The sequence below is a fragment of the Mugil cephalus genome, chromosome 21 (assembly GCF_022458985.1).
Source record: "Mugil cephalus isolate CIBA_MC_2020 chromosome 21, CIBA_Mcephalus_1.1, whole genome shotgun sequence".
NCBI classification, from domain to species: domain Eukaryota; kingdom Metazoa; phylum Chordata; class Actinopteri; order Mugiliformes; family Mugilidae; genus Mugil; species Mugil cephalus.
Genome location: NC_061790.1, coordinates 5,375,009 through 5,398,396, shown reverse-complemented (window position 1 = coordinate 5,398,396; position 23,388 = coordinate 5,375,009). Strand labels below are relative to the sequence as shown.

Here is a 23,388-nt window from a genome sequence, read left to right as displayed (position 1 = left end):
AGGAGGTTTCTGAAGATATCTGATCTAAAGAAGAAGACTTACTACATAAACAGTAGTAATAATCATTTTTATAAATAACTGTAATAATGCGAATAATCGTGTGGTGAGAAGGAAGAGATGGCGTAAACCTTTGACGATCTGCCCACTGGGAAGATCTTGTTCCCTGATAACCATAACAAATACATTCTTCGTGCACGTGTTTGGCCTGCACGTGGTAAACATTGTGTGATGGGACAACATTTCAAGTGGAACAGAGTAAAAAACAAAACAAAAAAAAAAAAAAAAAAAAAAAAAAAAACACAGGTGGAAAACCAATGAGGTGGAATCTGTGTGGACAGAACGGCTAAAAATGTGGGTTTGTCTTGGGTCGTCTTCTTCCAATGAACACTAATGTCAATAAAGTTATTTATTTATTTATTCACAAAGTTATTTCACTTGAGGTTGAGAAATACTATCCATGTGTAATGTAACCTGCGTATCAACACAGTGAAGACTGAAGTCAGTGTCTTTAATAAAGAATACTGGTACAACAATACAAGCCTTCTATTGTTTATAGTGTCATATTTATGTATAAATGATGGGCGGGCCATTATTTTAGTGGGTTTCACTTTCCTTTCTTCTGTCTTTCTTCTGTCATGTCGACACTTGTCAATTCATTAAGTACACTAGTGAAAATGAGTGTCATGAACTAATTCCTCCTTCATGACTGTTCTAATTTTGAGTTTCTGTTGAAACGGTGTCAGAAAAGTATTAATTCAACTGTTAATATCATTATGGAGGATGTAATTTGTTGTTTTGCTTTTAAACTGTATTGAATTAAACACTAAAACGTGTCTATGTACTCAGTAGTAGTACCAACCACAGCCTCTAAAAGCTCCCTCAGTTATTCTAAATAAATGCTGAACACTATAACCTTCATTAAGATTAGATTTAGCCCACCTAATAAGTGATTAGTGCGCCTATTAAAGCGGTGAGCGCGTTTTACGAGCTGCCCCTGAAGGCACCGCGTCTTCTTCCTCAAGCCTCCTGGAGAGACTTCTGATTGGCTGCCAGTGACATCATCCAGGCCTCATACGTGAACATGAAGGCGACCTCCTCCCCTTCCCTCCCATCTAGGCACACACGGGAGGGAGGGAGGCGGCCCCGGCCTTAAAACGGCCCTCCCCTCGCAGGGCCGGACCTCAGTGTGCGCGGAAGGTTCCCGTTTAATATTAATGAGTGCGCGCATTGGCTCAGACGCGCGTCAATCCCGCAGCGCGACTTCTGTAGGCTGGCACACTTCCTTCAATATTATTTCTGGGGGAGCAGGGTAAAAGTACCAAAAAATGTTGCCGATCCACAACACCGGGACGGACTGAATGGAGGCAACGCTGCCGGGGAGCGGAGTTAATAAATCCGTCTAGAGTCAACCGCGACACTCACCGGTAAGAAGAAATACGAGGCAAGTTTGTGTGAATTTGTGGCACAAGTTATTGTTGAAATGCCCAGTCATAGAGATTTCACGCGATTCTATAATTAATGAAGAGGAATAGCAAATTGCTGCAACCATTTTGAGTGTTTTATTATTTCTTTATTTTTTTATATATATATATTTTTTTCCCAATGTATATTACCGGGTTATATCATCCCAGTCATTGCGGTAAAGTTACAACCCTCGCGTTTAAAAAGCCGCATTTATTTATTTGAATTTTTGTAATCCATGCTGGTGTGAAATTGGATTTCCTTCAGTCTGCAGCTCATCTGATCACTCCGTCTCCTCCTGAAAGCCATATCACATTCACGGCACGTTCTCATGCCGGTTTCTTCAATGAATTTGGCCATGAATGATTTCTGCTTTTGCTGAACCTGCACCGCGCTGAAAGGACGACAATGGCCGGGATAGGCAGAGCTCAGCGGGCGCCTTTACATAACATGCCAAGATGACATGCTTTTGTAGAAAGAAAAAAAAAAAAAAAAAAAAGATGAATTGCCACCCCTCTTTTTTTGTGCCCCTACTTTTCAGCAGAGACAAAACTGCAGCGTTGGTGCAGTGTTTTATCTCTTTTCCTCCATCTCTCAGACACACCATGCAGAGTTGGGATGAAACATTTAACATCACACACATGTACAGTATCTGGAGCATGATTCATATCAATTACTCCCTCGGTGATTCAGTTGCAAGACGCTCTCTGATGATTTCATCGTTTATTATTAGTGGCTGGTCTTGTCACACCTATTTTTTTTTTCCCACTAAGTTGGGTGTTGCCCTGCAGGTGTTGACACTACTAATATTTGGCTTGAGCAGCCGTTTTCTAGTTTGTGTTGATCTAACAGACGGGAGGTCAGGCTCCGTGCGCGCTGCTCAGCCTCGATCTGAGTGAGAAGTGGAAGCAGAATTGTATCGAGTATCTTCATGTTCTCATGTGGACTGTCCCCTACAGAGCGGCTTGTTGAGTTCTCCGTAGACGTCCAGCCCTCGGCCTCCCCATGCCTCCATCTCCTCTCGACGACAGAATTGTGGTGGCGCTGCCAAGGCCTATCCGACCTCAGGAACTCCAACTGCGCCTGGACACCAGCTACCTGGACTCCATCAGCACCAGCAGCAGCAGCAAGACCGTCATCAGCACCACCGTGGTGAAGATCCGGGCGACGGCCAATCTTGTAACGTATATGCCCTCATCCAAGGGCTCCACGCGCTCGTTGTCGTGTGGATGCAGCAGTGCCAGCTGTTGCTCTGTGACTACCTATGAGAAGGACAGCCAGAGCCTCAGCCACAGCCAGGTGAGCGCCAGCAGCCCCAACCTCAGCTATGCTGCGCCGCCCACGCCTATGGTCAGCAACCATGAAGCACTGAGCGCCCCCAGCCTCGCCCCGGGCACGCCGAAGGCCCTGTCCACCCTGAGGGTCATCCACCCCAATGAGCTGGCCAAGAGGATGACCTGCTGCCCCATGGGCCACCCCATAGGGCCCGTGCCGGTCATCATCGACTGCCGGCCCTTCATGGAGTACAACAAGAGCCACATCCGGGGGGCGGTGCACATCAACTGCTCCGACAAGATCAGTAGGCGGCGGCTGCAGCAGGGCAAGATCACCGTGCTGGACCTCATCTCCTGCCGCGAGGGCAAGGACTCCTTTAAGGGCATCTTCTCCAAAGAGATTGTGGTTTACGACGAGAGCACGGCGGACCCCAACCGGCTGACGTCCTCCCAGCCTCTACACGTGGTCCTGGAATCGCTGCGGAGGGAGGGCAAGGACCCCATCGTCCTCAAAGGTACCACTTAAGCGGGCATCCCTTTTATAAAAAAACAGGGCAGAAACCGCAATTTCACAGGCTTTAGTTTGACTCCGGAGGGACTAAATCACTTCAGACATCTGAAAGCAATGTGCGATTTGGCCGTGGCAGAAGCTTAGTGGCGATATAATATGAAACTAGTGCTGCGGAATAATAGTGTGTATAGCGCGTGCGTAAAGCCTGTTAAACTTTGATCTTTTTACTGTTCTGGTCAAGCGCGCTCGTATTTTTATCATCTTGTGAGGTCCGTGCAGAGGGGCTCTACGGGCGTTATTATGTGAAACCCAACACCTATAATCAAAGCCGTGCATCCCTCCTCACGCATAAACATATGCACGCCCTCTTTAGCGGCTTTCTATATGACACACGTTCTCTGCAGGGAGTGAGAGGCAGCTGTTAGTAAATAAGGCAGCCTGTTGAGATAGCGGTCCCTGGGTCGCTGCCACGTTTTCTATCTTTGGTTTGTGTGTTTGAAGCTGGAGCAGCTTGTCGTGGCTGCGTTGGGGGATGGAGAGGAGGGGAGGGGAGGGGAGGGGAGTGTAGAGGACAGGAGGGGAGGGGGGTTTCTGAATGCCTCCCAGCCGCCGTCTAGCCGTAAGATCACAGCACCTTGATCCGTCCTCGTCTGTTGTCTCCTTCCTCCGGTGCTCCCGTGCGCTTTGATGGACTTCTCTCCAGTCTGTCGTCCCGCGTTGGTTTCTGTCTGAAGCGTAACACGGTGGGAGGAACAGGCACCACCTCCACCAACGGTTTAATTCTTACAAAATGCGAGATATCCCCTCCGACATTTACTACTTTGATTACATTCCACCCAATATTGATGAGCAAATGAACATTTAGTGCTAGAAGGGCCTTGATCTCACTTATTAATTCTTTTAATCCTCTTTTTAAATTCATTCTTTAAACTCTTCGAGAGCTTTCAGTTTCATTTATTATTTTACACAAGCAGAAGTAATAGTGAGATAATAGAACGTGAATAATTTAGTCATACTTCACTGTAACTTCTCAGTTACTATCATGCCTTAGTCATGATTTATTGTAAATATAACCGTGGTGTTGATACTCTACTCCGCTGGAAAACACAAATTCTTCCGTCTCTGCAGTACTGGGTTACGTTTAATCCGTCAGAATTGCCATAAACAACATGTCACCGGCATCGGAAAGTTTAGGGGCGAGCGCCCAGAGGCCTCGCGAGGCAGGAGCGGTAGTTTCTGAACAGGAACTGAGCCAGTGGCTTTGTGAAAGTGACAGAGGCACTTCTCGTGTTTGCCTTCGCGAGTTCAGTCAGAGATCATGACAGACGGTCACGCTCGACAGGTTTCATCTCGCAGCTCTGAGCTGCTCCGGGAGATTCTGTTGTTCTCAGTTTGCTATGAAAATGGTTGTTTATCGGCCGAGTTTGACCAGAATAAAAAAGATCCTCGTGCAGTTTGGGACAAAATATGTTTATACAGCGCTGGCTTGCTTCGACCTGACACTGTTTCCGTGTCCTAAACAAATGATGCTCGGTTCTAAATATAAAGTAGAAAGCTATTAACTAAGTGACAGTGTGTTATTATCAGCATACGTTGGTTTATAACAAGGATTTCCAGAACACAGAGAGATAGAGCGAGACGAAGATACAACAACAGTGTCTCCATAGAGACACGAGGTTTACTGTTCAACAGACCTGCTCAAGACATACAAGTGTATTACTCAAAATGTATTTTTAAAATCTACATCAATAGGTTCTTTTTTGGTTCAAAGCTGTAAACACAACTCTAAGACATAGGTCTTCAACAGGGGGTCTGCGAACCCTAGGGGGTCCACAGAGGTGCTGCAGGGGAGGATGGGGGGGTCCAAAATCTTTGGTTGATTAGACATTTTTATATATACAGATATTTTTTTTTAATTTCCCCCACAAATCTTTAAATACACATTAACACGAGTCCATAATTTTTTAGGAGAAGGATAAGGAATAGCTTAAGATTGAATGCAAAATGATAATAATAATGTATATTTATAAATAGCACTAGGCTGATTTTTTTAAGTTTCGTTTTAATATAGAACACATATAGTTGGTAGGGGGTCGCTACTTAATCTCTCCATCAGTTTGGGGTCCAAGGCCTTAAAACAAAATGTTATATGATATTGTTATCTTATGAAGTTGTTACATGTTTGCAAACATTTTGTGATTAACATGTGTAAAAGTTCTTTCCTTGTAGCTCTTTTTTGGTCTCCACCAACTCCTGGTGGATGATCTTTGTCTTTAACTGCTTAACACTCCACTGTTTTAGAAGCTAGCTGCTGACTTTTGTCGTCCTGCGATGTGGACATGTAGCACAGGTACCGTGTACCGTTTATGTGAGTTTTTAAATAGCTGGGAACAAGGTTGATATAACTGGAAAACCTCAAACTAAGACCAGAAGATACTAAAATGCTTCGTGGAGTTGCATGACGCGCAATGATTTCTCAGTTTTTACATTTTTAAGCTACAATGACTAAAGTGGCATATCAACAGTGTTAACAGTGCATCACAAGTACAAATTCAGTGAATCATATTTTTGATCTCTTTTTGGTCTCCACCAGTCGTTAAATTTTCGACAGAGTTTCCATAAACACAACTTTAGTAAATTAACAACTATTCAGCAACTGAACTACTACTCTACAAGTTGATGTTAGCATTGTGTGTACAGCTCGTTTCTGTTGCTTCCAAGGGCAATAAATTATAGGACAGTCGTACATCCTCATAAAAGTATATGCGTTATGACATATTGGATTATAAAAACACACCGTGGCTGCCGTTGTTTTTCTAATTTGTTTCAGGAAATATATTAAAATACGGCTCAAAATGTGGAAATGAAAGAAAGATAATAAAGTGGAAATCCCCCCTAGTGCCTTTTAAAGTCTGATAGAACAGCCCCTGTAAAAAAAACAAAACAAAACAAAAGAAGTTCCCTTTCTTTTGTGTAATAATTACCATAATGACATTAAAGCGAGTGCGTGACCACTGTCACAATCCTGCGTTTAGGTTTATGGTTACCAAACGAGCCGTTTCGTGATGAAAACACTGTCCGACGGTTGACAGGACATTCCCACCTGCTTCCCACCGAGGGGAAGTTGTGAGGGTGTGGGATGAGCTCACATGGTATGATGTCAGCTCTTGCATTGTGAACAATACATGAACTGATACTTGGACCCCTCCCTGGCGGCTCCAGTGCTCGAGGGAAACTTTGGCCAGTGGCACCATGAACAGGTGCAAACTGGTTATTTGGAGAAGTGCAGTTGTCCAGCGAGAAGTGTGTTTAACGCTCGCTGAGACTGTTTGCCTGTAGATTAACAGGTAAACAGTGCGTACGTGAGCGAGTGGAAACTGTCACGTGAGCTGCTTTGGCTGCTTCTCACAACGGATTGATTAGAACATCCCTCTGTAATCGTTCGTCATTCAAATCAGAACCAAATTTATTTTGTGCAACTTTGTAGCCCGTTGTTGTTGCTTGTATAGGATGTGTGCGCTTAGCTGTCCCTTAGTTGTCGTAACATGTGCCATGTGGTGGTCAGAGGCATGAGTACATGTATTTTTAGCACAGAGGTCTCTAGTGGGAACTGAACCTTTAACCCACACTCAAGCCACTGAAACCAAAGAGGTCCCATTTGTATTAAAACCACCGTCTTGTGACAATACAGTGTTCTGCTGGGAAACTTTTGGACTTGGCATTCATGTGGATGTTACTCAGACATTTAGCACCCACCTACTCAACCAGACCAGGCCCCACCCTATAGCAATGACACTCTTTGATGGCAGCAGGAACAAAAACACTCAAGGAACAACTCAAGTAAAGCACAAATTTGTGCATTAGATCTCCGAGCTTTGTTATGAGCTGTTGATTCCTCCAAGGAGCTAATAAGTATAAAAACTAAACATCATCTTTTAGCAGGATGTGTAATCCCAACGTCCTCAAACGGGTACTCGCTGCAGCTTTTTACTACTGATAGAATTTGTTACATTTGCGTGTCATATTAAACTGCAGAAGCATAAATAGACAAGTTTCAACCATAAAAATAAAAGGTTTTGCTGAAATGCCCGCTAGCATGCTATCATGTTTTTACACCGGCTAGTGTATTGATCCTTTGCTACCAGATAAAGGCAGATAAAGGCGTCCACTTATGAGGACAACAGGTCCAAATGAAGCACAATAAGAAGCTACCACAAACCTAAAACCTGTCCCCATATGAGGACGCAGGGTCTCAGGAGGTTAAGTATCTGTGAGGCACCTCCCCTCAACCCATAGGATCCAAAGGTCCCCCCACTAACAACATCGAGAAGACCAACGGTCCATTCTCTGATGAGTCACATCTGGTCTGGAGACACAATGAAGACCTACACAATATTATGAAGGTGGAAAAGTGAAAATACATTAAATAGTTTGCTGACCCAACACAAGTGAATCACTGTATCTACTTTGAGCTCACGTCGGCGTCTTTCTCTGATTCACAGGAGGCCTTAGCTGCTTCAGGCAGAGCCACGAAAACCTGTGTGAGCACTCGCTGCACCTTCACGAGGGCTTGGACACGGGCGCAGCCGCCGGCCTGACGGGGGCTCTACCTCACTCCCTGCCCTCCACCCCGGACATAGAGAATGCAGAGCTGACGCCAATCCTGCCCTTCCTTTACCTGGGGAACGAGCAGGACGCTCAGGACGCCAACCTGCTGCAGCGCTTGAACATCGGCTACATCCTGAACGTGACCACCCACCTGCCGCTCTACCACTACGACACGGGTCTCTTCGTCTACAAGCGCCTGCCCGCCACTGACAGCAACAAGCAGAACCTGCGCCAGTACTTTGAGGAGGCGTTTGAATTCATCGGTATGAAAACCTCCACTCAGCTGAGACAACTTTCTGTCTTGTGACCTTTAAGACGAGGCAATGTGTATGTGAAGTGTCTCACTGCAGGCTGCACAGGGCTGTAAAAAGACTATCACTTATTCAGATTGTTTTGGTGTGACAATTTGTTTAAGAGCAGATGAGGTAAAAGCATCCATCATTTCATAGGGCTAAAAGCAAAATGCAAGCAAAAGTAATTCTGTGAACTAGAATACACAGAAATGCAATAATTTCCTTCTGTTCGCCATCTTGTGAGTCATGCTTGTTTTTTTGTCTTGTTCAGGAAGCACAAGGTTAAAAAGAAAGGTTACAGAGAAGCAAGAATGATCTCTGTAACGATTAAATAATTAGCGTTCAGAGTAGCTCACGCTTTACATATTCTCTAAACAGTTGATTTACATTAGTGACAAATTTGGAGATTGAGATTATTTCTTAATTTGTGAGGCAAATTTAGAGGACAGAGGTTTGGACACACACAGATCCACCTGTTACTCGCCCAATTCAGATTCTTTTATATCAGTGTTAAGAAAAGTGTTTTTAAAGCAGACTAACGGCTGAATTATCACTATTACCAGCCCTCAGTGACGCACAGAGCTGACGGTTGGGAGACTGCAGGTATCGGTCCAGGGTTAGGGTGTGTGGCAGCAATCTTTTGTGTTGTGTCCAACACTGTCTCTTTTGGTTGGACCCTTTTCTTCAGAGATTTTGTGACAGAGATATTTTCACATTGACCCGATCCTCTAGAATGAGTGAACTTTAGACAAACCAAACAGCACGAATGAATCAGAGGAGACCAGCTCTGTACGATGGTTTGTACGTCTTCCTAGCTTGCTAGCATTCAAGTTAATAGCACATGTTGAGGTTTTCAGTTTTTAAATGACAAATACTGAGTACTGCTATTGCTTATTAGTACTGCTCATTTCCTTTCAGGCAAGGGGAGAAAGTACACGCCAACTAGCCACTTGCTTGAGTGCTACTTTTCTGGTGCAGACACCAGTGACATGAGGCCACAATCAGCTTTCATTGGCGGTATCTCTTTGACATCGTATTGTTGTGTCCCGGCCTTAACTCCTCACCCTTAGTTTGTCAAGGTGTCTTTAGTTGATGTAAAACTTTCAAATTATATAGAAGTGCTTGGATACTTCATGTAGGTATCGAATCGAGCAGGTATTTGGGTCTTTTCATAACAGTTTCCAGATTCATGCTTGTCTACGTAGATGCCTGATGACACAGGAAGCTTTAATATTTTATCATGACTGAACTTCTTCATGGGGGGACAAAGATTATCGTATTGTATCGTATCATTTCTTATCTTATCGTACTGTACCATATCGTATCGAATAATTTCTTATCTTATCATACCGTACCATACTGTATCGCAATCGTATCATAACGATCGTATCATATCATTTCTTAGCGTATCGTATCGTTTCTTATTTTATCGTACCGTATCGTATCGCACCGTATCGCACCGTATCGTACCGTATCGTATCATTTTCTTAGCTTATCGTATCATTTCTTATCTTATCGTACCATACCGAATCATATCTTATCTTATCTTATCTCATCTTATCTTCCTTTCTGCAGAGGAAGCACAACAAGCTGGTATGGGCCTACTGATCCACTGCCAGGCCGGCGTGTCTCGATCAGCCACCATCGTGATCGCCTACCTGATGAAGCACACCTGGATGACCATGACCGACGCCTACAAGTTCGTCAAAACCAGGAGGCCCATCATCTCCCCGAACCTCAACTTCATGGGCCAGCTGCTGGAGTTCGAGGAGGACCTCAACAACGGAATAACGCCACGAATCCTCACGCCAAAGCTGATTGGCGTGGAAACCGTCGTCTAAGCAGACCCCTCGACCCTCGACGCTCGTACTCGCTTCAGGAGAGACTGGTTGCTCGTCGAGCCCGCCGTGGAGCGCGTGACAGAGACGCTGTATTCTTTTATGAATCTCCTCATGCTCATCTTGGACTCTCTAGAGTGCCAAAGCTCTGGGTCAGTGGTGAAGAGAAATGCCAAAAATCCCTACTGTTTGGACCTGGCCGAAGTCCCGGAGGAAAAGATGCGTTAGAGAGTGAGAGATAGAGGAAGAGGTCAGTGGGAAGCTTTCCTTTTGTGACTGCAGAGGAGTGCACACGAGGGTAGAAGAGAATCGGTATGGAAAAGATATTCTTTTGTGCTTTAGGGGCAGTTACTGTCAACAGAAACTCTTGAAGCTCAAGTTTATGTTTGCAGACTCAGGCGGTGTTGGCCACGGCAGTGCCTGTCAATAAAAACAAAAAAGAAAAAAAAACAACAAAAAAAAGATGACGACTTGTTTGGTGTGTTAATGTTGTTGTTCTATTTTTATACAGGGATTTACGGGGGTGACCATGACGAGCCCATAGCGGCTTACTGTGCAATAATTTCAGAGTGGAATGCAACCTTCGATCTTATGTGTATATATCGGTGATGATTACGAAACATTTCCAGCTCTTTGCTGATGAACCATTTTAATGTTAATATAACTGCTGTTGTTCATTTCTATGGTGCATACAGATAGGCTGTAAAATTTAGGCGCAAACGTGTTTAAGAGAAAGGAAAAAAATGGGGCTTTACTATATCGTTTTTTGTTTTTTTTGTCAGTTGAACCACAAAATCTTTTTTTTTTTGTCCTTGCTTCTTCGTTTCAGCATTCCTGCATCCACATATGCATATATTTTAGCAATACACATATTACCAGACAGCCATAAGAGCTTTTTTTTTTTTTTTGATGCATGGCTGCTGGCAGAGGAAAGAATAATCAGTGAATATTGTAAAACAGGGCTACTGGTGAATTTCACTGCCTGCTTCTGTCTCCTCTGTTTGTTTATTTTTTTTTTTTTTTTAGCTTTGGTTCATCCAGCCCTGTTGTAATGTAGCTACATCTTATGCTCCTGTCCATGCCCTACATTGTGAGCTATGGTTTAACCCTTCCTGAAGTAGCAGAGTTGAGGTGCAGGCCTCAAACAACCACGCACTTCCTGTGGTTGCACAGCAGAGCAGCGTGACCCCCTCGTCTAATCTTAACCAACTCCCCCGGCCGCTGACTCTGAAGCTACAGCTAAGTGAGCTCTCCTCCCCTGAATAGGCAAGCGCCGCCGTCACGTGCTGCTCTAGTGCCTCTATCAATGCCTTAATTCATGTGTCATGTGAATGCAGAACACGCCAAGGCTGAACTTTCTAGCTTGCGGACGGAAGTCGACCCACTCCTCTTCCTGTAACATGTAAAATTCTGCCGTTCCTGATCAGTATGCAGATACTGGGAAAACTGCATTCAAATAAGAGGTAAAAATAAAATGTCATGGGATTTAGTTTTTGCGAAAGACGAAACCACCGTGAATTGTAAGTCAATCTAACAGTACTGTAGTGGCGAGTATATGAACACAGCAGGTGTGTTTAAATATGCTCACATGTGAAGCATTTTTCAACAAATATATGCTTTTTTTTTTAACTTCTCTTATTCCTTTTTCAGTCGTTAGTGTACGGATTATAAAAAAAACTCATTTAAAAGCAGCCAAATCACGCGTCTCATGATCCGATTGGCTTTGATTTGATAAATCCAAGGGCCGACGATGTTTTTCCAACACATAAACGAGCATAAACACACGCGGAGTTTAAACCCAGTATTTTATAGTTGGCTTACTCCAAGTAAGTCAGCTAAGTAAATTATGATCCCAGTCCTGTTTATGTTCGTAATGTTCTTCTGGTTTCTGTTCATCGTCTGCATGAAAATAAAAGGCAGAAAATGAAGCACAGGGCTAACAATATCATTGCCAAAGCACCAAAAAAAAATAAAGAAAGAAAGAAGTAAAAAATACAAACCGTTAAATCTTTAAGACTGAACCCAATATGTTCGAAAAATTGATCATCTGCCTCTGTCTCTGACTCGGTACGGCTTTACGACACACTCACGACAATGAGCTTGAAGAATCCCTCATGTGAAAAAAATTCATGCTATGCAAAATGAAACCGTTACAGGTCGCGTTCCAGGCTGTCGGGGGAAAGAGCTCTCTGCCAAGCATGAATGAGAAGTTTGCAGAGATTTACAGAGAGAGACAGGTTAAAAGAAATGGTGTCTACCTGGTGCTTTGAGACACGTTTGACACAGAAGGCGTTTAATAACCATTTAGCCCACGTTTGTAGCTTATATTCAGTGGTTAACATTTTGCAAAACAAAAAAAAAGAAAAAATGGAGGGAGCTTATCATCTGAGCCAAGGTTATATTAGAAAAAATGCACCTTTTCATCCCACCTGCTGGTTCCTACCTACAACCACAGCAGCACATGGCTTTTGTATGTACCGATCTATCTGACTGAATAATGTAACCGTCGTACTGTACGTTAGTCTCTGGTTGGAAACGAAGCATGCTGTGTGCTCCTGGCTCCCGTGAGGGGCTCTCGCAGACATTATGGTGCTGTCTGTCTGTCTGTCTGTCTGTTTTTTGCCACACTGCTCCTCGTGTAGAGGTCATAGCCTGACTGACAGCTGCAAAAAGACACCTGGGCTCGTTCCCCCGTCATTTGGACTCGGAACATTGTGACGCGTGTGACGAGCACTCTTTACGACTAGACTTGTTGGAGAGTCTCTGCTTTGGGCTCGGAGGCTCCGGCGGACGTCGCTCTACAAGTATCTTTCTTTGTGTCTGTAGTCAACGGTCAAGTATATACAGTATAAAAATATATATCTATTTTCTTTGTATGCATATATATATATATATTCATTACTATTTTTGCACTGACCTACGGACAGATGGATTTATTTTTTTTCCACAAAAGGGTGCTATTATAACGGAGGCCTTCTCCCACACCTTTTTTTGCATGACTTGCTCAAAATTCCTCTACTGGTCTGTCATCTCTCCGACTCTTCTTCTACTACTGTTGCAATTGAAGCACTGTAATTTTGTAAATCCCTACTTGTGAGCTTTGAAATAAACAGGGAGGCTTCAAAGTTTTGTTTGCCGTCCTGGAGGTTTTTTACTTTTATAAAGAGAAATAGAAATAGCTCCACTGCCCTCACACTCTGGCCGATGTTTCATGTCACATTCAAACATTTAAAACAGCAATTATTAATATATTTCTTCAAGAAAAGATCAATCCAGAAGAACAAGAACTTTATTGCATTTTAGTGACTTTCAGCTCATTGTTTTGGTGTTCTGGTTTATGCTTTCTATCCTCAGTGGTATTTGCATCCACATCAGGCACTGTACTGTACCAACCCAGTGCCAAATAACCAACAATGTCAGGAGTAAATAAGAAAGATCTTAAAGGAGAACAACTTTATAAACACAAAGTGATTGCTAGATGTTTTCAGTCTTGCGTTTGCAGCTCATTTTAACTGCACCCAAGTGGCCAAATATTCTGATTTATTGTCATTGCTGAGTGACCTCTCCCTTATTTTGTCATTGAAATATAATGGTGGCTAAAGTACATGGGCAAAAGTGCAAAAGAAATAAAGCAAGTGACCAAAGATACACATACTCACTGATTCAAAAATCTTTATCAGAGTCTCGTATTCCTTAAGCAAACCTGTGAAAATATTCTGATATTTAAAGGATAAAGGCAGACTGAGGGGCCCTTCAGTTGTACGTACTTCAAGAGAAAGCGCCAGCCTCTCGATTTTTGATCTCGCAGAGGAGCACACAGCGAGAGTTGTGAATTATCTGCGCTCCCCTTCATTGAACCATGTGTCACATAGCTACAGGAGTTATGAGCCTATATTTACTCTGACTTTGCAGGCGTCTACTGCCTCACGGCTAACGGGGAATGGGTGTTTGTTGGGGAGGGGAGGGGAGGGGAGGGGGGGATGGGTGGGTGGCCTGAGGGTCAAGATCACTCCATAGGAACAAACACAAAAATAGTTTTAAGCGTTGTTTCTAATTACGAGCGATGAGCGCCCCGCCTCATTAATCCTTTCCTATCAGCACTGGGCAGCCTGGCAGCACCAGAATAGCCCTGATCTTTGTGCTGCTGCACGCCGCTCTCCAGCGAGCCCCGCATGGACGTATTAGGTAAAGAGGGCCTGAGAGGAGGACCTACCTTTCCTACACACAAACACAAACAGGTGCGCACACACTCTCACACTCACACACTCTCACATATAATTAAGTGTGCGCAAGCTTCCCAGTCAGAGGAGGCGGTGAAATAAAGCAGAGAGGATCTCTGAGCCTGAGGTCGGCTGCACTGGTTACCATCAAGTCTCTTCCCTTTGTCACTGCAGGAGTCACTTGCACGACATCCCAACACAACTTAATGCACATACAGCAGCACTTACTGCACAACACATGAGTAAAATAATGGCTCCCGTGTTTAGCTAACGCGATAACAAACTGTGCTAGAAGTACAACTTGTATTTTGGCTGCCGAGACGAAAGGGTACACAAATAAGAACATGACAGAAGGCTCTTGAGGATGATTGATCGCACTAATTGATGTGTTGATTTCACTCTATGTTCTCTATGCTGATCCTCTCGTAACGTGTTAGCATAAGATTTGCTAGCGGTACGTTTTCTAGGTCAGCGACTCTAAATCTCCAGTGAGCACCACCGAGGAAAATGACTGAAAGGACAAGAAAGTAAATTCTTGGCTCAGTTGCTCACGATAACTCACAACTACTGTTACACAACATATAACTGACGGACGGTTTAGGCTTCGGCGTCACTTTGACAGAGCGGACCCTGACGTCGTGGCCTGACATGCGCCTCCGAAAAAATGTAACTACGCGCCACGGTGACGCAGAGTGCAAGAATGTTTCCGCTTTAGTATTTCCATCTGCTTCTCCACAAATTTTTTTTTAATTGATTGTTTTGGCTCGATGCAGGTGGGACGTGTCGAGGAAATTTTGACTGAGGAAGTTTGGAGATACAAACATTTGTTTGACTCGTCCATTGCCATTGTTGAAAGTGAAGCAGAAATTAACCCGACTGGCACAAAAGACACAGCGCCGACTAGTGTTTGGGTGGTGTTTTTACACAGGTTACGCCGCCTGTGTCCCTAAATCGGCCTTAACCCTTTGAAACCAAAAGTATTACTGGCGATCTGTTAAAGCAGATGCTTTTTGAATTGTCGTGACTCACAATGGTTTGCGCTATCGACAATATTCAAAGTGTGGCTGAACACTCGCTTTTGTCTGGAAGACATTCTTGATTTTGACCTCATTTTAACACCTGCCATCATGAGAACAGTATGATGGAAGTTTCACATGCCGAACAGAAAAAGCCCCGATCGTACAGTGCGTGAAAGCATGTGACCTAACCATATATATATACATTACACAGGAACAATAATAATCTATATTTGTAGAGATCAAGATTACTAAGTGCTCAACAAAGACATAAAAATCCGCATTTTTAAAACAAGCACATGTAATATAAACTATTAAAATCCGGTAGAGATTTAAAGATGATCACAGCTGACGTGTTTTTCCTCAGGCTCTGAGTGTTTTTTTTAGTCAGGCCCCTCGGTCCAAGGATCTAAAGGTAGTTGCCTGTGTGGTGCTATAAGGTCAGCGATCTATCCAGGGGGCACGGCCAGTAAAACCTTTAAAAACAACCTTTAAAAAATGATACTGGGATCCAGTGGAGACCTGTCAAAACCAGACTGATATGATCCCTTTTGCTGGTTCGGGGTAAAAGTCTGACACATTCAATTTGTGCCGTCTGAAGTCGTGTGATTGATTTAATGTTCAAAAAGGCAACATTAATCCGTTACCTTTTCTATCATCTATAGTCAAACATACTTGTTGAATGTGCTGCACAATACTTTCAAACCACTTCCAATGCTTCCCAATTATTATTATTTTTTTTAATCTTTGAACAAAGTCACATCATTTATACTGCTGATGCTAAGCTAAGTTGGCTACCTGCAGCTTCATATTTATCTTCCAGACGTGAGCGAAGGATCAAGCTTTTCAGATAAATTTCCCCCCAAAAAACGTCCCCTTCTAAGGCCTGTTAACATTTTTCTTAGTATTTCTTTTCTCTTGCTGTGCCTAAGATGATATACACTTTCCCCGACGAATAAAGTGAAGGCAAACATTTTAGAAACTGTGTGTCGACATCATCAGTCAGACCAGGTTCATAAGGGACGGTGTGATGTTCAGTTGTCTGAATACTTTTGGCCAAACATTGTGTACCTATGATGCAGATCAGACTGGATGAGACGTCCCACTCACTGCAAACGACTTCTGGCCTGTGATTCTCTGCAGTCAGCTCTTAGCGGGTTATTTATCCTCCTGCATCACTGACAGAGACGGGAGGTGGGGAACCAATCAGAGCTGTGAGTGAAACACAGGGAGAAAGAAAAGAGTAGATGAGGTTGCGGCCCATTCCACGCAACGCCCCAAGGAGATTAGAGGAGGTCACCTGGCAAGACGCAGGTGCCTCTGTGACGTCTCTGAATATAAACGGATGCAAATTTGCCACCTGCTGTGGAGCCGGGGACGGGAGAGGACAAGGAGCTCGGAGGGAGAACACAAACCAAGAAAAAAAAAAAAAAACGTTAATCTGCAAGATTAAAATGATAAGAAACAGCGGCTCCATGCAGATAAAGAGATAAAAAAATAAATAAAGAATGGAGCTGCTGAGTCCTCAAGTTCGCCTGTGGTACATGTTGTACTCTTGAGGTGTGTTGTTACGTATTAGCCGCACACTCACCACCGAACAAGGTGTGCTGACTCCAAACCAAACCATATGTTGTACTGTCTCTTATTTTGGAGGCCGGGGGGTTCCTTTCCACTGACACTTTATCATATAGTAGTGACGCATCATGTTTATTCACGGCGCTGTATCAGCTCTTATTTGTCTCGTGACTCATGTGCAGTGGTGCTGCCATGTGCTCTCTGACGCTGAAGGCAGCAGATCACACTGTACTGTAAGCCTTGACCATATGGATTTGTCACGGGACAAAAAAAAAAAATTACAGGTCAGATGTATTCAAATATGACTAATACAAGTGACTGTGATGAGACATTTTTTTATCAGACTGATGACCTAACAGGCTTCAGTCATGTTCTTCTTTTCCCATCTTACATGCTGTGCATCAATCAGCCACAGCATTACAACCAGGTGAGATGAATAATATTGTTGATCTCATTAGGATGTAATGTTCTTCTGGTATTTGTATGTGGATGATACTTTGATATGTACCACCACCTGAACATTCCTGCAGATCAAGCACATGGAAACTTAAAAGGGTGGTCGGGTCATCGGAGACCTTTCTATCAGAACCAACATTAACCTTTTCAGGAGTTTTCTGTTTTTCTGCTGGGACAGACCACACAGGGCCAGCCTTCACTCCCTTCACACATCAACAACCTGGTTGTTGCTGGTTCACTGCTTTTCCTTACTTGGACCACTGCAGACCAGGAACAACCAATAAGAGGGCAACTATTCATGAAGCAACTATTCTTTCAATAGAAACCACTGATATGAAGTGTCAAACTGACACATTGACACATCGACATTTACAGTAAAGCGCAGTGGTCTATGAGTCAAAGTGTCTGGCGAGATGAACTGTCTTCATCTTTTTTTGACAAAGCAGTTACAACTAATCACACGTGATAGTTTCACTAGTTAGTGTTTAAACGGACAGAGCGTTGGTCCCTTGTAGGTAATGACTTCATAAACAGCGGCTTTTCTTGGATGTGTAGACCCTTTCATGGCCTAGGTCACAGCGACGTCACGGCAGTAGCTTGAGGCGAACACTGTCACTGTCAACCTGGAAAATGTTGTCTTGTTGTATTTTTGGGGGCCATAACCAAAAAGCAAAAACTTGAAATTTTACCACAAATCAACCACTGCCAGTCGTAGATGACTTTGGTTGAATGTGATTAAAAGAAAAGATTTGAGTGAGACGCATTTGATATCAGATAAGATTAATAACCACAAGGTAACGCAACGTTGGTTGTGTGTTTCAGGGGTGTCCAAGCAGAAGTTGCATTTACTACGTTACCCTCCACAGTGGTTCCACTTACTTCGTGTAATATCTTTGTTGGAGAGGCTTCACTTGATAGAGACAGACCAGACTTCTTTCCCTCTGTGTCCTCCTTTAAATTCTCTATCCAATGAGTGAGTGTGTAGCGGTCAGTGAATATAGTCTCATCAGTCAACGTTTTAAAATGACACTCACGGTCTCTGGGAGTGAGTCTATCAGTATATTTTCTAAAATATGCGTTTCCCTCATCCATTCTTGCCGAAACATGCTAAAAAATAATATGAAGTATGAGGTAAATATGTTAACTGCCGTTAACAGGCTAAAGTGATTGAGATCTTTTGCCTCCAGCTAAGCCCCGCCCCTCAAAAAACATCACTCTTCAGCAGTTCTTGCAATTTAAGACCTATATCACATCCATACTGGCAAAAAGGGGTCCAGAATTACTTGCCAAATATATGAATTTATTCACCGTTCTTTCACATTGGAATACAAAATGCTTAACCTAACTTAAAAACAAAAGAAACCTCTCTATTGTGAACTAATATTTGTTCAGAACTCAGCGTTAACTGATTAGGTGCTGCTCAGTCACGGCGCAGCTAGCAACCACGGCTTTAAAGGTATAACTAGCGTTACTGTACGCAACAGCTTATAATGTTGAGGATAATATTAGCCTGTTTGCTCGTTAGTAACTTACTCGTTAGTAAGTGTTGTATTAGCACAACTTGGCGAAACAAAACTCAAGTGATGCTGTGGGGTTTCGTCAACTTTTCTCCACTGCTATGTTCAGACTCTAACATGCTGCGGTATGCGCACAGCATGCTAGCTACTAGCTAGCTGGTTGTGCTCGATAAATTCAGACCGAGCTGCACAGGTATTTTAGGTCCGTTTTGTAGCTATGTCCTCAAAAATCGAAACATTTAAACGCGAGACTGAAGTTTATACATTTGTTTTAAATAAAAGTAACGTCACTACATTTTTAAGACCTTTCAAAACCGTATTTAAGACATTTTAGGAGATTTTACGAGAATTTTAGGCATTTTAAGGCCTTAAATTCAAATTATTAGATTTTAGATATCCACGGACACCCTGTGTTGTAAGTTCATGTGATGTGGGAATAATCAGAAAATTTAGGTTCAGACTTGGAAACTTCTAGCTGTTGGATGGAGAAGTTGGTATGTGATTTGTTGTTGATGGCAGAGCGCAGCAGACGAACAGTAAGCAACACAAACCTGATAGAAACATGAAGTTATCATGATTAATATGATATATGCTTGAAACGGATTACATGTCACAGCTCCTCTGATCCATCTCCAATGCTCTAAATGTCAATTACATACAGGCTACATGTCGCTTAAATGCTTGGAACCTATGTCTGGTTTGTGGCATCCACAATATTCCTATTTTCAAGTACACGGTCACACCAACAGTCATCTATAAATAACTATTAGACCACTGTAGACGGTTTCAAGCTTAAATTTGTCAGTTTTAAATACACAATCTGTACGCATCCCTTTTTTGTGCAGACCTTTTTCCACGGGTGGCAATTTGATTTGTCACAGCAGTGAAAGCGAGGAAGTGAAATTAAGTGTTGCAGTGAAGCATCATAGTGAAACAGTGAGAGCAAAAAGCTGGACCACCACCCCTCAGAGGAATGCAGGCATCATTAATACATCTGTGTTTTCTGTACCGTGACAAGTTGAAATGTCTGCTGTGGCGAAAATGAAACTGGAGCGCAGAGTTTGAAACAGAACATTTCGTTGTTTTTTTTTTTAAAATTTCCCTTATCTATCACGACTGCAACTGTGAATCTATTGATCGTTAAAGGATCACAATTCCCCCACGTTAGGACAAAGGACATGATCTCATGCTACGGTACGTCACGGCTGCAGCTCTGCGCAGCTGTGGCTTGTTTTGACGTCTTTTGTAACGCGAGCTCAAAGGCGAGAGTTGTGTTTGTGTTTGAAATAATGCGTTGATAATATCAAGGTTGCTGCAGCAAAAAAGCAGAACGTCACCCGAAGTGTGAAGCCACACACACCAGTGACTCTGGGAGATGTTTGTAGCTGAGCTTGTCTGCACCAGATATTTTAATTGCTGGCCTTGTTTTGCCAGATTCACCCAAATGTGTACACTTCCACGCCAGCTTCCGACAAATCTAAAAAAAAAACGCGTATTTTACACAAATATTCCTACATGTAAATATAAATTCTTAAACCCTGATGTCAGGATCCAGTGGGCTCAGGTAACTTCCTGTGCTGCTGTAACCCAACCCGGTGGAAGTCTGTACTGTAGTTGTGATGAAAGCCGTCTGCCCCCCCCACCACAGAAGTGAGCCAGCGAGCAGCCCCCCTTCCTCCTTCCTCCTCATCTTTCCATCTACTTTTCTTAACCCTGGGAAACCCCCCTGCCACAGTCTTCATAACACATTCAACCCACCTATTATGTTGCACCGTGGGGGGGCCCGGCGAGCCAAAACAGTAATTTGGACCTCATTTTACTGGAGCACTTATCTGCTAAGTGCTCGCACAAGAAGACGCAGCCACACACTGCTGCGATGTTGACGAATTGTGATGGATGACCCGGTCTCGTATTTGACTTCTGCTACTGAAAGAGATTTTTACACAAAAGTGCTTAAACAGTTGTCAAGAGAATGAATGTGTTGAGAGGTCGGGTGAGTTATAGTGTAACACAACCTTTTAGTGTGAAAGATACATAAGAATACGTCACAATTTTTCTTGAGATAGAGTCAAATCTTTTTTGAAATCTAGACCTTTATGTTCCCTGGGTCCCTAACCCTTTCTTAAAAAAAGGGTCCTATGTTCCCCGGTCACACACAAAGCGGGGAACATGGGGATGATCCCAACTTATTCACCATGGACATTAAAAGACTTTTACAGCCTCTATTTTGACTTTGCGCAGGTTCAGCTGGGGTTAGGGATAGCTAGTCATTCCTCCATGAGCATTTATCAATACCAAGTAAGTAATCTTTGGACTCGCATGCACTTGGTTTGACAAGTTTGACTCTAAAGTACAAACTCTGGAGGCTTATTTAACTTGGGATGACGCCATTCTTGGTGACACCCACAAAAATGGATTCTGTGATATCTGGCTGTACCAAGTCCACGCGATTTACATCCTGAGGTGTCCAGAGATAAAAACGTGTGTGGCTAGAACTCCTCATGGCCATTTGGATCGTACTAGGTCAGGGCAGCAAGTGATGACAATTCACAAGTCCACAAGAACATCAGCGAACATAGGATGCTAAGCTAACTTTATAAAGGTTTTAAATTTCAACTGGACCAAAACTGAAAAATCAAACAAAATCTCACCAACCCCTCAAAGTCTAAGATGGCTGCTTTGTGTATCAGTGGTAATGAAAGCTGTAGCGACACGCTTGCTGGGTTTAGAAGCCCAAACCAAATGAAATTTCATTCCTTTTCTCAAACCAATTGAAAGTCACGTAAACGGCGAATCTGAATGAATTCGGGTTTAGCGTACACTCTTTCTTGACGCAAATGCGCAGGGACGTTCGAGTGACGCAGAGAGCTTGCTTCAAATAACAACTCCGAAAGAACTCGACATTATCGCACGCTTAGACGGCAGAAAAAAATAGAAATATCAAACTGTTTAAAAAGGTCCATCAAACATTTATTGAAGCCAGGATAGACGGAAGCATGAAGAACTGCTGGAAAAGCTTGAAGACCTGCTACTATAAGGCTAACACAATAGCAAACAGCGACTGATGGTGGTTGGCACTGATCCATGGGTACTCATGTTTCCTCCCACCTCCAAAGACGAGCTCGTTAGGCTAATTGGGTGTGAATTAGCCTAATTCCTAGCCTAATTGTGACTAAGTGTGAATGGTTGTTTGTTTCTGCGCTAGCCCTGTGGTAGATTGGTGACCTGTCCAGGGAGTACCCCGCCTCTCGCCCTCACAGCTGGGATAAGCTCCAGCGACCCCCACGACCCTAGTGAGGATAAGTGGTAGAAGAAGATGAGATGAGACAATAGCAAAACACAAACTTTCCGAATCAAGCCGTTGCTTTAAGAAATGTTTTCATTGAGCTCTCTGTAAAACAGCTGTTACGATTAAAAGAAGAAAGAAGAGAAGAAATGTTTTCCGGATAACTTGGTTTTCCAACTCGCCGTCTTCTCATGGTTTAATACATTCAACGAAAACGAAATCTGAACTACATCCCCTGCCTACAGATTATGAACTATTAGTTATATATATGTCTGAAGAAAGTGTTGATATTTCCAGCAGCCTCATCCTCTTATAACTGAGTCTTTATATTTCCTACACTAAGATGTTAGCTTGCTAGCTGATAGCTTCAGTAGCTTCCAGATTCCGATAGCTGCCTAACAGCCGTGTTTTCACAACTTTAATCTGATGTTACCACTCAAATGTCAAGCATTTTGATTGCATGTCTTCCCACGACATAACAACACGCTGTTACGACCCTCTAACCATGTATGTATGTAACAACGCTCATTAGTTTCATGTGAAGGCAGCGCTGACGACGGTCGACTCAGGTTTGATATCATTCCAGACTTCTGAGGTTAATGAAAAATGAGACAGCATAGTGACATTTCTTTGATAAAGATTAATATGAACGTAGTGGTGGATAGGTCTGCACCACAAACTGCATACTATTAGGCAAGATTTTCAAAAATGACTTCTGAGTGGGTAGAAATGCTAATGAAAGACCTTTAAAATGAATGTGCGTGACCTTTGGCTTCCATTTTAACACGATCAGGTGTGATTTTTCAAAAAAAAAATATAAAAAAAATTATAAAAAACAAATCAGCACAGCCTTTTGGTGTTCAACAGTTAAATAACAGTTCATCACAATTTTCCCATGTGGGAGTAAAAGCATGCTCAGAGCCCAGCGTTCGTGGAGCAACTGAAAACACTAAGTTCAAGAGTATTAATAGAGTGTGACCTTTCAGGCGGGCGTGCACACCCGCAGCTCACACGCATACGCACACTCAATAACTCATGACAACTCGTAGTAACTCAGCTGAATCTGTTTGTAGACAGTGAGCCGCAGAGTGGAGCTCGTATTAGTACCCTTGACTTTCTCAGCCGCGGAGGTTTCATGTGCGGCGGGTGTAACTCAATAAGTCCATCAATTACCTCTGTTTCCTAGGTGCCTTCACAAACAACAGCTGCAGAGTTTAATAAACCGGCCGTGCAATTCAATCACACGGGCTAAAATATCAAGAAGCCTGAAAACCGGCGGGGATGATGGAAGCAGGCTTCTCTCGTTGTCACCGCTTCATTTTTTATCTCCGTC

At 43.2% G+C, this 23,388-nt stretch overlaps 1 protein-coding gene across 2 annotated transcripts; it reads left to right on the top strand.

Moving 5' to 3' along the window:
- The first annotated feature begins 1,187 nt into the window (after positions 1–1,187).
- On the top strand, positions 1,188–13,115 carry dusp10 (dual specificity phosphatase 10). 2 transcript variants are annotated; one of them, XM_047573917.1, is made up of 4 exons: positions 1,188–1,441; positions 2,421–3,250; positions 7,749–8,117; positions 9,723–13,115. In XM_047573917.1, the coding sequence occupies exons 2-4, from the start codon at positions 2,467–2,469 to the stop codon at positions 9,986–9,988; spliced, it is 1,419 nt and encodes a 472-aa protein (XP_047429873.1). In that variant the 5' UTR covers positions 1,188–1,441; positions 2,421–2,466; the 3' UTR covers positions 9,989–13,115. The 2 variants fall into 2 exon arrangements, with proteins under 2 accessions (XP_047429873.1, XP_047429872.1); XM_047573916.1 differs by having other exon boundaries at positions 1,189–1,424.
- The last annotated feature ends 10,273 nt before the right edge of the window (positions 13,116–23,388 follow it).